At 52.5% G+C, this 15240-nt stretch overlaps 1 protein-coding gene across 3 annotated transcripts in view; it reads left to right on the forward strand.

Annotated features, from left to right (window-relative positions):
- UBE2G2 (ubiquitin conjugating enzyme E2 G2) overlaps positions 1 to 14204 on the forward strand; it is a 37612-nt gene extending 23408 nt beyond the window's left edge. For 2 of the 3 annotated variants that reach the window (XM_034654591.1, XM_034654586.1), the window contains 3 exons: positions 5911 to 6029; positions 9460 to 9600; positions 12510 to 14204. In XM_034654591.1, the coding sequence (XP_034510482.1) occupies positions 5996 to 6029; positions 9460 to 9600; positions 12510 to 12622 (288 nt within the window). In that variant the 5' untranslated portion in view covers positions 5911 to 5995 and the 3' untranslated portion in view covers positions 12623 to 14204. The remainder of the gene's footprint in view (positions 1 to 5910; positions 6030 to 9459; positions 9601 to 12509) is intronic. The other variant, XM_034654590.1, reaches the window with a different exon arrangement.
- Positions 14205 to 15240: the final 1036 nt, after the last annotated feature.

A 15240-nucleotide genomic window follows, 5' to 3' on the forward strand; every position in this document is an offset into this window, starting at 1 on the left:
TCTACTTTTTGACTCTATAGATTTGCCTTTTCTGGACTTTTCCTGCAAATAAAGTTATAAAATTGCCCGTCTTGTGTGTCTGGGCTTCTTTCACTCTTCAGCGTGCGTTTGTGATTCCTTCACTTGCTGCGTGTGTGTGTCGTTGTTTCTTCCTCTTTCCCACCGAACCCGGTCCCCTGGGGGATGGGCTGCACCTGCTTCATCCACTCACTGCGCGAGGGGCACCGGGCTGTTGTGACGGGTGCCGCTGCCATCCCCTGCACGCAGTCTGTGTGGACTTCTGTCTTCATCGCATGTCTGCGTATCGCCAGATGCATAGCGCTGGAGATGCCTTTACACGGAGTAAATTCATGTTTAATGTCTTAAGAAACTGCCACACTGCTTTCCCACGTAGCTCACCGTTTTACCTTCCCACCCGCACGCATGCTAGTTCTCCTTTCTCCACTCCCTCCCCCGTGCCTGAGGTGTGATCACAGCTGCCCTGTGGGTGTGCGGTGGGATCTCATCGTGGACTTGATTTGGGTTTTCCTGATGACTAATGGTGTTGAGTGTCTTTTTATGGGCTTGTTAGCCATCCATATATCTCTGGTGAACTTCAGAATTTTTGCCCATTTTTTAATTGGATTGTCATCGTCTTATTGAGTCACAAGAGTTCTTCATATATTTTGGATACAAGTCCTTTATCAGACATGTGATTTTCAGATGCTTTCTTGCAGGCTGTGGCTTTCCTTTTTCGTTTCCTTAATGGAGTCTTTTGAAGCTCAAAGTTTTTTAATTTTGATGAAGCGCAGTTTAGCAGTTTTTTTCTTTTATGGATCATGCTTTTGGTGTCATACAGCCCGAGGTTACAAAGGTTTTCTTTCATGTTTTATATTTGTAGCTCTTACATTTACCTTTTACATTTTTGATCCGTTTGGGGTTCATTTTGGATATGCATGCTGTAGGGGTCCAGCTTCATTCATTGGCATGGGGCTGTCCAGTTGCCTTGGCACCTTTGTCAAGAATCAACTGAGCACACATGTAGGGGTTTCTGTCTGGCTCTGAGTTACGTCCCATCGATTTGGGCCTGTCCTTCCCCCACCACCACAGTCTTGGTTCCCGTGGCTTTATAGGAAGTTTGGAATTGGAAAGTGTGAGCCCTCTCATCTTGTTCTCCTTTCTCAAGATTATTTTGCCTCTTCCTGGTCCCTTGCATTTCTGTCTGAATTTTAGGATCGGCGTGTCAGTGTCTGCAGAGAAGCCGGTGGGCATTTCCGCGGGACGGTGCGGAGCCTCGGGTCAGTTTGAGGACTGCGGCCGCCTCACGCGGGCACGCGGCTTCTCTCTCCACGTCGTTAGGTCTTTTCAAATTCCTGTCAGCAGTGCCATGATAGATTTTTAATTTGAAAAAATCCAGTTTTGTGGATGGAGGTGTGTGAGTTTATGAGCATAGAGACAAGCTTGGAGAGTGACAGTGCTTCCCTGTGTCTGCCTTGGGGAGGCGATTCCGCAGGGGGCAGAGAGGGGAGCGCTTCGGTTTTCTTTTATGTACCTCATGTGTTTGAGTATTTCGCAACACGTGTTTTCCAAGTTAAAGTCAGTTTTGTTGTAAAAGTTGTCTGTCAGAACAGACTGTGGAGTTCTTGGAACGACGGACTTATTTAGTACGCGTTAAATACGGGTCAAATACATTTGATTTAGTTTTCAGGGATGCCTGTATCACAAAAAAACCAAAATTAGAGTATGCCTGCAGCCTCCTTTTGGACAGATTCAATCTGAGGAAATTATATGGAAGAAAACCTGTGTTTGTTGCTGCCGTGCTCCCCCGAAATGGAGGACGCCTGTCCTGTCCTCCTCCGCCCACGGTTCGCAGCCTTGGTTCTGTGTATGAGGACGGTCAGGGTGCACAGAGCACAACAAAAGAAGAAAAGTGCAACAGAACAGCTCCCCAGAGACCCTGCCGTGGGGCTGTCTCTGTCCTGGCCGAGCCCACCTGCTCCTCTCCCTGGGCGCTCCCCTCAGTCCCCGTTCCCTGGGCCCTGTGCTGTCTCTCCTGCCAGGCTGTGGGTTCCTGCTGCCCAGGGAGCACCTGGGGCCCTCGAGCAGCTGGCACTCCGTCCGTCCCGGCGTGGGTTGAAGCCCAGGGGCTGGAGGGATTACAGGCGAGGAGCTTATGGCGGAGCTGGCGTGCTCAGCCTTCCTGAGCAGCGCAGCACGGGGACTTGTGTGGGCCACCACTTGCGTGGTGAGCTGGGGTGCTCAGCTGTGGAGCGGTGATCGCAGGAGGCCGGTGATGCCCGTCCTGACACCAGGCCCCCCTCCTGGCCCGCCTGCTGGGTGCTCTGTGGACTCAGCAGTGCCAGGGCCACAGGGACCCATTCCCTGCAAGTGGAGGCGCTCTCTGAGCAGCGTGCCTTTCTCTTTTATGACTTTGGAGAGTTAATTCCCCCTTAGTAATCCAGTTCGAGTTGAAGTACTAATGAATGGTTTACAGCCTCCATGTCTTAAAACCTTGTCGTATGTGTGTCTGAGACATTTTGTGCATGTGCTGTGACAGACTTGGAAGGGGGACAGCCAGCTTCTGCACTGCTGCAGCTGGAGTGACGTGCGGGCTGTGGGCCGGGAACATGTCTGGCGGGCAGATGGCTTGCTCACACGCAGACACACCCAGGGTGCATAGTAAGCGCTGTGGCCTCCTTGCGGCCTCGGGTATGCAGGCCTGGAGGCTTCTTCTGTTATGTAGACGCAGCTTTAGAAGGGAGAAGCAAGGAAGAATGGTTTCTCACTTGAATTTAGTTCCAGCGTTTCTCCAGGTTTCAGGGACTCTGCAAGTGAGTGAGTGGTTTTGGTGGCGTGTGATTGCAGGCGTCCTGCAACTCTGGGCACAGGGTGAGCTAGGCAGTGGACCTGCTCAAAGGGAGAGCACGGCTCATCAGTGGCCAGTTTGAGACCGTGGGTGTTGTCCTCTCGGTATCTGCTCGGCCTGTCATTCGCCCGCGGTCAGCCAGTCGGAGGGAGCGGCTTGAAACGTGGTTGCCTTTACAGAGTAGAGCACGGTTGTTACTGTTCCCGTGGATACTCGTCTCAGAGACCTCAGAGCTCTGAAATTTTGTAGACCATTACTTTAATGAATAGGTGGACAGTAATTTGCTGGTTTTGAAGAACTTCTATTTGTTTTAGACAAATTTTCCTTTCTTCTTCTCGTACTTTATTTTACCTGAAGATTTTTGAGACGCGGCCTTTAGTGAGAGAGAAGTGAGGCTGTCTAGAGTGTGGCACCAAAGTTCGTCCAAAAATAACACTGATTATATCTCTCAGTCTCGGTTCAGGAGTTGACATGATAGCATTTTCCAGAGTCAGCAGGCACGCCGCTGCATGCATGGGCCCCCTGCGTGCTTGTCCCGGGCAGCAGGGCGTCCTGGAGGAGAAGGAAACCCTCATTTCAGACCAGTAGCAAACTAGGGCATTTGAAAACAGCTTTGATAGTTAAGATGTGGGAGCACTTTAGGAAATGTTTGATCATGCTTCTGAGGCTACGGTTGACCCAGTGGATTTTTTTTTTTTTAATGATAAAGAAAGCCCTATTATGAGAAACAAAGAACTGTTATCAGAGTGTTGAGCAAATACCATTTGGCTCATTCCAAAACACTGCCCAAACTTTTTTTTTCTCTTCTGACTCTAACGTGCCAGAAATACTGAGGCATTATTGGCAAGCATTCCTGACCTAGGACAGTGTTGCTTTCAGAGAGAGTGACTTTGTTTGCCCAGCCTTCTGAGTGAGAAGTTTGAACCATGCTGTACCCCTCACTCCTGCACCAGACCATCTGCTCAGGACCTCGGCTGCGCCCTGTAATCGTTGGCCTTCCCAGCTTTGCTAACAGTGGCGGGAAAGTGGCACTTGCAGACACCTTTCATCAGGGGCCTGTGGACGACTGACGGGTGGCGTTTGTCATCTGCCAGGAGCTCTTCTACTGGAAGAGGCATGGGATGATTATAAGTCTCTCATTCTTGGTCTGTGCTGGGCCTGCGTGCAGGGGAAGAGGCGTCCAGGACGGCCGTTCAGGAAGCGCAGAGCAGGCCTCAGACCACCTCGTCCGGCATCCAGCTGGTGGTGGTGGCACTGGCTCCCTGTGCCGCCTGCAGCCTCTCTCTGGCACGGACGCCCAGGCCCCACACCTGTCCCTCTTCATGTGGTTTTCCCTGTCCTGGTTTTCTGCCAAGGCTCTGGGTGCTGTTGGGATGCTTACCTCTCCAGCACAAAGTAGCTATTCACTATGGTTTCCCCCCAAAGTAGCAAGGGCGCAGTTTTCAAAATGAAGGTCGGTCTCTTAAATAGGAAAAAAAAAATTGGCTCCCCAAAACACTTCTCGTCTTGTTCTCATTTTGACTGTTTTACTGCAGCCCAGCCCCCTTTCTCCAGGGACGCAGTCCTGGCATCCACTGCGGGTGCCATTGAAAGCCCTGATCGGCTTCACCAAGTGGTAGGAAAGCTCTCTGTTCAGTTTCCTTTTGAAATTTTTGTTTTTCTCCTTTAATTGTGGAGATAAACATTGTTTATACTGTTTGCAAGTTTATATTATTTTGTTGAGTCAAAATAATTTTATTGATTTGAAATAAATTTATACTTTGAAAAAATGATTTTTTAAAAATGAAGGTTGTCTTGGAATAAATCTTTATCAGCTGTTTTTTTCCTGTGCCGTATGTGGTTTTCATTTTTTTTTTTTAAGATTTTATTTATTTATTTGACAGAGATAGAGACAGCCAGCAAGAGAGGGAACACAAGCAGGGGGAGTGGGAGAGGAAGAAGCAGGCTCCCAGCGGAGGAGCCTGATGTGGGGCTTGATCCCATAACGCTGGAGTCACGCCCTGAGCCGAAGGCAGACGCTTAACCGCTGTGCCACCCAGGCGCCCCTCTGGTTTTCATTTTGAAAGGCGGCCTGTCTCCACTGCTGAGAAGCTTCTGCAGTGGCCTGGGTCTCGGTCTCCTGCTGCAGGTGTTCGAGCTCCTAGTACACGTCATGGCTTCAAGAGACAGGCCCTTCCAAAGGGGTGGCTCTGCTCACGCACAGACGGGTCGTAGCTGCTGCTATCTGGGTGTCTGTCGTTTCCTGAAGACGTACGTAGGCAGAGACTCTAATGCACATTGGTGAGCGAGGAGTCTTTCTCTCTTGAGCTGGGGGCTCTTCCTCTGCTGCCGTCGTGTCTCGCACGTGGGTCAGGATAGTGTTAATTCACAGATGTAGTGTTCATGTTTGACAGGACTTAGAAGTGGTTTGGTCCGTTTCTGCCACTCTCCGTGTGATGAGGACGGCAGCCCAGGCAGACAGGCACACAGATGCCTGGTGACGGCGTGCTCCGGGAGCGTGCTGGCACGGCTCTGATGTGCGTGCACGCACCTGGCCTTCCGTGGGAGCCTAAGTCCGTGGTCACACGGGTGCTCTTCATGTTTCTTGAAGGTTACAAAATCATTTCTTAGGCACATTAGAAATTTAAAATAGCCTTTGAAATAACCACTCTTAACCTTCATTTAATACAGTAGTGCTGTAACGTGTCCATATGTATATCTTTATTTTCAAGTGAAAGTACAGCATGCATACCGAAGACAAAATCCCGTGGGCCTTACAATGTTGCTAGTAGTTCTTTCCCCTGATCCCATATTCTAGGGAGGCTCTGCCACCCCACGCTCACCTTTGTTAATGTGAACGCCGTGCCTGTAATGCGGTGTTTGTGCTTGTCCCTGAGTCTTAAACCAGGTTGCAGTGGGACGGTGAGACATTACTTTGTCATTCAGAAAGAAGTACCAGTTCATCCTTATTATTTATATAATCTTTTCATGTGTGTTTATAAAGCAGTAGAAATTTCCTAGCTCCTTGCTACAGTGTGGTGGACATTGAAAAACCCCCTTGAACTTCTCTACTGTCTGTCTCCTAGGGGCCCAGAAGACACCTGCTTTGAGTTTGGTGTCTTTCCTGCCATCCTGAGCTTCCCGCTGGATTACCCATTAAGTCCCCCCAAGATGAGATTTACCTGCGAGATGTTCCATCCCAACAGTAAGTGCCATGGGCGTGGCTTTGAGCGGGAGGCGGGGGTGGGCTGCTGTCAGCGATGCAGTGTGGGGAAGGTGTCACCTGACCGTTGAACTGCAGCCACTTAGTCATGGTTATGTTGACATCAGTTGAAAGACAGTGTAACGTCAACGAGGGAAAAGGCGGACCTGACGCCGTGCGCCATCTGACCTGTGTGCTCCTTCTTCGGGCGGGTCGCACAGAGGCACGAGCGCGGGTGTGTGCAGAGGGTGACGCCAGCCCTGGCCCTGTGTGGTGTCGGACAGTGGGGACCAGTCAGAGCAATCTGGATTTTCAGCAACAGAGAGCTGATCCACAAGCTGCACTAGACCGGATGTTAGGGTACCAGATGGGTATTTAGGTGATCTGGAGTAATACGCAGTAATGTGGAAAGACAGTTCTGTACCGAAGAGGAGAGCAGGTTATGTTTACACATGCTTGTTATAATTGTTTTGAAAAAAAATTCACGTGTAAGTGTGTATAACTGGAAATGTAGCACAAAAATGTTGGAAGTGATTCTCTTTCAGTAATAGGATCTTTTTTTCTTTTGTAAATCTTTTTTTCTAAAATAAACATGTATTTTAAAGAAGGGGAAATTATATCATTAAATAAATTTGCTGGACATAAGTTGGAAAAGTGTCTAGTAGTAGGAATTGGAATTCCTGAATGGCTATGGTTTTTTCTTCCTTTTACAAGAGGGGATTATAGATATGAGAATTAGTAAGAAAATATGTTATATCTTTAATCATATTTAGGATAATGTTCCTTTTTAAAAATTTTTTGAAAAGATTTTACTTAATTATCTGGCAGATAGAGAACAAACGGGGAGCAGAGGGAGAGGGAGCATGAGTTGGGGGGAGGAGCAGAGGGAGAGGGAGAAGCATGTTCCCCGTTGAGCAGGGAGCCCAATGCGGGACTTGATCCCAGGACCCTGGGATCATGACCTGAGCTGAAGGCAGATGCCCAACAGACTGAGCCACCCAGGAGCCCCAAGGATAATGTTCCTTTTTATAAATGATGATTGCCACTAAAATCATGATCTTAATAGTTGTGGAGAAGAAAAGCAAGTAAGTTACACTGTTCTGTAGAAATGAAATATTTTCTTACTCGAATTGGATTCTTTTCCTCCGCTTTTCTGCGTATAAAATAGCTAATTTAATCCATGAGAGCATTTACAGAACTTTCTGAGCCTTTGACACCCCTTGGCTTACAAATGAAGCCACCTCGCAGTTCTCCCTTCGCTTGCACCTGCCTGAGTACCGCCATGTGGAGGAGGCTTGCCCAGACCCCCCGCCCCCGCTCCCACTCCCACTGAGAAGGGTCTCAGGATTGCCCCCTGTTGGACTTGGGTGGGTGCCCATCATATTGCTGTCGACTTTGGCATGGGTTTAGGATTTTGTCATGCAGAGTTTAAAAATGTTATGGTGGATAGAGTTGATTGAAGAAGTCAACAATTTCAAATCGATTGGCTGTAAAATGCAGCTATAAAGAGGATTGTGTTGGAGATGAACACGTTCCTCAGAAGAGCTCTGTGACGTCATGTCAGAGAGCGATGTGGCCGCAAACCGATGACTCGATCATGTACCCAGCATGGTCTGATGTCCAGATAATTAATTCAGGTGGCTTTAAGTTTGTCCTTAGTGTAGGTGGATGTGTGTGATTTGTATTTTGTAAAAACTATTTTTGAGAACTACTTAGTAGGTTTGCCAGTATCATAACAATCGGTCAGTTCATAAATACTTTAAAAGAATAATTCAGCACATTTGCTGAGACTTGCTGGGATACAGGGGTGAACAGGTAATAAAAGGCAGGGGCCCTGACCATCAGGAACTCCCCTTCTGAGAGCAGGGGTAGACATGGATGGAAGAATACGGATAAATGTCAAGTTGCACCGGGAGGCCCGGGAGGGCGCCCTGTGGAGGCGGTGGCCGAGCCCGCCATCTGCTGCAAGAGCAGTAGGGGTGTCCGGGGATCCGTGAGGGGCCGGGAGGCGCTAGCATATGCCGAGGCCCTGTGTGGGGGGTGAAGGGGCCAGACCAGCTCGGGTCGGTCAGTAAGAAGGATTTTGATGTTTGTGCAACGTGGTCTTTGAAGGGTAGAGGACAGATTGCAGGGCTGGGACATCAGCGTGGAGGCCGGGGGAAAGAGAGGCCAGCAGCGTGGAACCAAGACAAGGGAGAGATGGGGGCTGGGAGGGATTAGAGGGAGGCTTGGGGTGGGAAACTGAGGCACCCCATGAGAGAGGAGGGGGCGGGGTCACAGCTGCTTCTCTGTGTTTCGGGGTATGCCCTGTCACCGTGTGGGGGTGCCACCAGAGTCGGAAACCTCATGGCAGACGGATTGTCCAGAGCTGTGGGTGTCCAGGCCCCACGCAGGGTGCTGCAGATGGGCATATTGACGTCCATGACAGATTCACGTATGCTTTCCTTCTGCGAGAAGTTGCACAGGTTCTGCGTGGCCAGAGAGCAGAGACCCTGGGGTGGGGGTGGTCAGGGGAACAAGGAACGAGGTACCAAAGGGAGGCCCTTAGAGCCACTCAGGATTCTCAGTGGTCAGGGGGTTCTGAGCTCACGAGCAAAGGGGAATTACCTAAATTTATTCTGAATTGTCTTGTTTCTATTATTATAACTTACTGGCCTTAACAGTTTTGTAGTCGAGTCTATCCTGAGTGTACACTGAACCACGTGAGAATCTCCCATGTGTAAAAGAGAGAAGTGACAGACGCCTGCAGTGTCCTCGATAGGACTGGTCACACACTGTGAATAGAAATGCATCTTTCTTTATCCAGGCTGCAGGCATCTGGTTCCTGAGGCTGCGTGGCGGGGGTGGCTTAGGATGGACGCACCTGACCTCCAGAGGCACAGATGACCATTGGTCTCTGTTAGAGTGAGTCCCCAGGAGAAGTCAGGGCACCGTCTTCCTTCCCGATGTCTCAGTAATCCCGGTGGCCTTCATCCTGGCGCTGTGGATACAGATTTTCACAGTCTAGTTCCAGGATTTCATGGTGGAGTTAAGAAAATCTCAGAAATCAGCTCTGAAAGTTATTGTGAGTAATCCTGGTTACAAGAGCTACTTTGCTGAAATATTTCACTGCCAGGTAACCAATCTTTCATTTATTTAGTGCTTTTAGATATAGTAGTAAAAAAAAAAAAAAAATCCCTGTGAAGGTGGAGCCATCTGGGTGCCTGGGACCCTGAGACCGGACAGACAGGCCTAGAGCCCAGTCAGTGAGCGAGGGGCCCACCTGGCCATGTGGACCTGAGCCTGGCACTTGGCACCTCGGGCTCTGCTCCAGCCGTGCAAACAGCTGGCTTTCTGTGTACCGCTTACCCCCTTCCCGCAGTGGGGCCCGGCTCAGTCCGGTGTCCCCTGGGCCCGTTCTCTCGGCTTACCTGCCGTGTTCTGACCCCTGCAGTCTACCCTGATGGCCGAGTCTGCATTTCCATCCTTCATGCTCCGGGCGACGACCCCATGGGCTATGAGAGCAGCGCCGAGAGGTGGAGCCCCGTGCAGAGCGTGGAGAAGATCCTGCTGTCGGTGGTGAGCATGCTGGCAGGTAATGGCCTGCGGCCGCCCTGGCCTGGTGGAGGGAGCCAGGCCGCACGGGGCTGCATCTCTGTCCTCATACAGTCTTCCCTTTATAAGTCATTTCTGTTTGTGGTTGATTTGCTATGCTGTTTTCTGCTTTTCCATTGAATTATTTGTATACGATTTTCCAAGTGTAAGCACACTTTTCACAATTATGTGTTTTAAAGATGACTCTGGCTTGTGTATATTGTATGTTGACCAGAATGAGCCGTGCTCTAGTCCTCAGGCATTGCGTCCGTGGAGTGTGTGTTTATTGGGGCACCTGCTGTGTTGCAGATGCTGGTCCTGGGGTGTCAAGCTTAGTGTGTCCTAGACCCCAACTTTAAGGCCCGCTTTCTGTGGGGACTTTCCAGATCCACCCGTGGTTGCCAGTCACTGGTACGTCCTGATGGAGAGACACACTGGGCTGTAGGGATGAGTTTAGAATGTGTAGAAGGTAGCGAGGTAAGGGGGTGGCAGAGGCGTTCGGGCTGAGGCCTCTGGCTCTCCCGGGGGCACTGCCAGCACTAGTTATGGCTCGAGCTGGGGGCAGGGGAGCCCGAGCCTCCCGGGGATGTTAGGCCATGCAGCCATGCCTTAGCAGGACCATCCTTGGTGGCAGCATGCCTGTTGGGCAGGTGTCACGGTGGCCTGGGAGAAAAGGACGTCCAGCAGGCCAGGGATGGCTTCGGGGCCACGAGGATGGGTGCATTTGAGAGACTGTGGCTCGCTGATGTGCACGGTGACTCCTGTGTTTCTGACCTCGGTGCTGGGGTAGAGGGCTGCTGTCTCTGGGGACAGGAATCCAGAGGGGCCAGGTTGGGAGAAGAGTCTGGTGTGGGAGTGTCTATCCTTGGTGGCTTCTCAGCCGAGGCCAGGTGTGGAAGTGAGGCTGCGAGCTCATGTCCGGATAAGACGGTGAGTGAGGGGCAGGACAAAGGGGATGAGAAAGGGCACGAGGAAGGAGAGGGGTCCTCAAGGGAACGTAGGGAGGAATGACCTAGACGACCAGGAAGGAAAGAAATGGAGGAGAGTTGGAGGAGGGCCGGAAGTGCTGTGGGAGGCCCGGAAGGGGAGGCCTCCTGGGCCCTCGGGTACCGAGAAGGCGAGGATGTCCCTGCGTGCGCGTGCCTGAGGGCAGAGGCGCTCAGCTCTCCGCCGCGCTGGGGGAGCGCGTCAGGTTCGAGAGGTGGTGGGCTGGCTGTCTTCAGACGGCAGCTGGAAATTACACCATGACAAACAGTTTTGCTATAAATCGTTTTCTTAAAGGGTTTTATTTATTGATTTATTTTTAAAGATTTATTTATTTTAGAGAGTGAGGAGAGGCAGAGGGAGAGAGAGTCCCAAGTTGACTCTTAAAAGGTTTTAATGTAGGGGAGCCTGGGTGGCTCAGTCGGTTGAGCATCCGACTCCTAATCTCATCTCAGGTCTTTTTTTTTTTTTTTTAAAGATTTTATTTATTTTTGTGACAGAGATAGAGACAGCCAGCGAGAGAGGGAACACAGCAGGGGAGTGGGAGAGGAAGAAGCAGGCTCCCAGCGGAGGAGCCCGATGTGGGGCTCGATCCCGATCCTGGAACGCCGGGATCACACCCTGAGCCGAAGGCAGACGCTTAACGACTGCACTACCCAGGCGCCCCGTCATCTCAGGTCTTGGTCTCAGGGTTGTGAGTTCGAGCCGGGATTGGGCTCCACTCTGGGTGTGGAGTTTGCTTTTTAAAAAAAAAAAAAAAGAAGAAGGTTTTAATGTGTTCCTTACAAACTGCTCTCAGAGTACGTGCCCTTTGTTCTGAGCTACTTTTCCAGCTCTGTCTCCCCGCCTCCCGCCCCCCAAGCTCAGCTGCAGCCAGCACCCTCCGTCCTGGCCTGCTATAAGAGGCTGCAGCCCTTAGTCCTCTGTGAGCCGTCTGGGCCCAGGGGTTTCTGCTGTCACAGGTGCTGGGTGGGGAGCGGGACTGGCTCTGTCGGTGCTCGTGTGCTCCCTGCAGTCGGGCCTGCTCAGGGGTCCCCTGAGCACACACCCTCCTCGAGGCCCGCAGGACCCCCAGTCCTCTGCCTCCTGCGCTGCTGTTGCCCACTTTGTAGCACTGAGTTTGAAAGGATGCACGTGTGGATGCTCGTGGCCTGGAGGTGCGCTAGATGTGTGCCCTCTGCACACCAGTGCCCTGCACTAGGCCTCACGCACGGACCTGCCAGGGAAGGGTTTGTTGAATAAATGGGAGGGCAGAAGTCATCTTGGTCGGAGGAGCAGAGACGTACGTGGTGACCTTGAGGAAGCGAGGCTGGGGCATGAGGGAATGGCCGGGGTCCTGCTTGTGGCCGTGCTGGCCTCTTGGCTGCCTGTCCTGCTCTGACCCACCATTTCCTGGTGTTCTGGCTCCCTGCCCCGCAGGCCCCAGCTGCCTCTGTGTGTGTGTGTGTGTGTGTGTGTGTGTGTGTGTGTATCCTGATTGGTCTGGAGCACCTGCTGGCGTCGGGTGTGCCCCGGAGCCAGACACTGACCTCACCTTGTCCTCCGGCAGGAGCTGGGTGGGCAGCTGGAGGGAGGAGTGGGGCCATAGGGGGAGCCAGTGGGTTGTCTGTAGCTCACTGTCCAGTGGGGGCCCAGGGTTTCCAGAGCGAGGTAGAATGTCTTCAAGACAAGATCCCCCTTGGCAGGCAGGGATCACGAGCATGGGTCTTTGTGCCACATGTGCGTGACGTCCCTGACTTCACGCTGCCTCTCGGTCTGTCTTTCGGAGAGCTGACTTCCTTCCCTAGCGTTTCACAGACACCAGTGTCTCCTGTTTGTTTCTGGGACACAGCTCCAGAAAGAGGGTTTCAAGTGAAATGGAAGACCTCACAAGGCCTTTGCTTTCCAGGGGCCCTTTCACAGGGAGCGCGTCTCCTTCTCTTTCAGAGCCCAACGATGAGAGTGGCGCTAACGTGGATGCTTCCAAAATGTGGCGGGATGACCGGGAGCAGTTCTGCAGGGTGGCCAGGCAGCTGGCGCAGAAGTCCCTAGGGCTCTGAGGCCCGCCCTTGCACGCACGAGGACACAGCGCTCAGTCGCGGCCGGGGTTTCTCTGCCGAAGGCGTAGTGACAGGGACACTCTGTGCTGGTACCAAAAAAGGCAAGCTTGCAGAACCACAGATCTGTTTTTTCCCCTACCTTTCCCGCTCCAAACAGGCTTCTCTTCTAAAATTATGATGTATGTAGGATAATGACAGCCAGATGCAGTTTTATGGTGTTCCTGGCAGGGTGGTTCAGGGAGATGGTGAGAGCTGTCCCCACCACCTCTCCTGCCGGAGCGCCCACATACCACACCGCCAGCGGCTTCCCTCTGTCGCGGTCGGTGGGGGCGTGTGTATGCCACACTCCAGGGGGCCAGAACCAGTCATGCTCCTTCTGAAGAAACAGGGCCTCGCAGCTGGAGCAGAGGCTGGGTGGGACGGCTCTGTGGGCCCCAGGACAGGGACATAACTTTGTTTCTGTGCTTTGTAGTACTTCAGACATGTTTCCTTATAATCTCGTTACATCTTTTTTGTTGTGTATTATAGACTATCGCACTTAGAGATACTTTCAGGAAATAAATACTTTTTAAAAATGTGGATTAATGAGAAATGGGGTGCGTGAAAGAGAGGTTTACTGCTGGTTGTTAAGACTGACACTTTCCTCCGGTCATATTTAGCCAAGATTTACACTTGTGTCCTCGTTGACTTGCACATCACTAGGGCAGGAACACGTGGACCCAGCTGAACACTGGGAGCTCTGAGCTGCTGTGTGTGTGGCCGCAGCTGGAGCGTGAACTACTGAGACAGAGTTGTTCTTTGCAGCTTGGTGTCAGAAGGGAACGTTCACCCTCGTGAGTGCAGAGCGCAGAGCGCGGAGGCGTGCCTTATCCCTGACCTTGGGTGGTGACCGAGGCAGTGGGGGACGCAGGGCACTTAGTTGCAGTCTGTGGTTTTGCTGCAGTCCTGAAGCTCGCCAGCCTGGGTGGCTCGGCAGCACAGCACCAGGGTCTCCATTGTCAGCAATAACAGATCTGTTGCATGCAGAATCAGATATTTGGCCTGTTTCAGACAGGTTAAATTTAAGTAGGACTTTGTATTTTTGAAATAAGGGACCGTCTGTAAGACGTACAGGAGGCCCTACTCTCCACTATCCCTTCCCCGTTTTGGACGCAGGAGTCTGTCTTGCTGAAAGCTGACATGTACTTTCGTGGTGTTGACAAGTGCTGGTGGAAGGGGCTCCATCCATGCTGGGCTTCTGTTAGGAAACCAGATTCTTTCTCTCTCAAGGGAACCATTTTGAAGCTGACATTCAGTACAAGAACTTGTGTTTGGAATGGCATCCGGAAAGGAGAGGTGTTGTACCCACATAGTATTTGCAGGCCTCTCCACCCAGAGGGAAGGAGTGGCTTGTGGGGGGATGTGCCGTGCGGGGTCCGCAGGGCTTCCATGAAATCTGGAGGAGGAAGAGAGGCAGTCTCTTTGCAAACAAAGTATTTTTATTCACTTGTATTTATTAAATAGAAACAAAGAATCTCGTGTCCTTACTCTTTGGTGGAGTTTAATTACTGTGTTAAAAATAAAGTTCTCTATTTTCCCCCTAGTCTGCCTTGTAGTTTTCCTTGTTGAATCTTACGTAATGCTACAAGAACCCAAGGGCTGGGTGCACCAGGCGGCGGCTGAGGCCCCCTGGCGCGGCGTCTGCTTCGGAAAGCTGCTCTCCCCAGTCCTGTGCTCGGCCCGCGGCGCCCTCTCCCCGCGCCTGTACCATGGGCCGCGGGGGGAAGCCGGTGCGACGTCGAGGCCACACGGTTCTGCAGACGCGGGAAGGCAGGCGACTCCGACGGACTCGGGAACCCGCCTGTGACGCTGGCTCTTCGCCCGGGAGCGTGAGGGGGCGCGCGTGCCTGTGTGGTGACCTGTGGTTGGCGTGTTTCCACTCCAGGTGCTTTTCCAGGAGCTGCCTCATGGGTGCTTTGAGGACTGGCCGTGCGCTGCACAGGTTGAGGAGTCGGGGCCGCGCCATCGGCCCCCCGGCGGCACCACCACCACCTCCGCCCCTCCCCCCCCCGGCCCAGCCCAGCCCAGCCAGGCCCGTTGCAGACCCCGGGTGCCTGCCGGGCACGGACCTCCTCCACCTGCTCAGTCCCTGCGGTGACACGAGCCTGCTCGGGACCCGCAGTGCCCGCCCGCACTCCCCCTCGGAGTTGCTTTGCACCCCCCTCCCCCCGCCCAGGGTGGGCTGCCCCTCTCCCTCCGGCTCCTGCTTCACCTGCCTCTGAGGGTGGGGCCCTGGAGGTCACCACCACCTCCCCACTGGGCTTCCCGTCTGAACCAGGAGAGGCTGGTGCCCCGGGCTGGGGAGGGGGGCAGGGTCAGCACCGCAACGTGGGCACCACGACGTGGGCACGGCGGGTGGTGGCGCTGCTGGTGGAGGCTGTCCTGCCAGCCTGAGGATGTGGGATCACATGATGGTCTTCTGCCCTTACTTTCCTTTTTGAGTCCGTTTATCACTTCACAGCTGTAGGTGAAAGGAGCCCATGTATGAGATAGGAAGAGTGTAGAATGCATAGGTTGGCCTGGGAATGGGGTCTCATGGCCTGGGGAGGTGGGACTAGCCCTCGTCAATCCCCCCCCGC

This window comes from Ailuropoda melanoleuca, chromosome 1 (genome assembly GCF_002007445.2).
Source record: "Ailuropoda melanoleuca isolate Jingjing chromosome 1, ASM200744v2, whole genome shotgun sequence".
Classification (NCBI taxonomy): domain Eukaryota; kingdom Metazoa; phylum Chordata; class Mammalia; order Carnivora; family Ursidae; genus Ailuropoda; species Ailuropoda melanoleuca.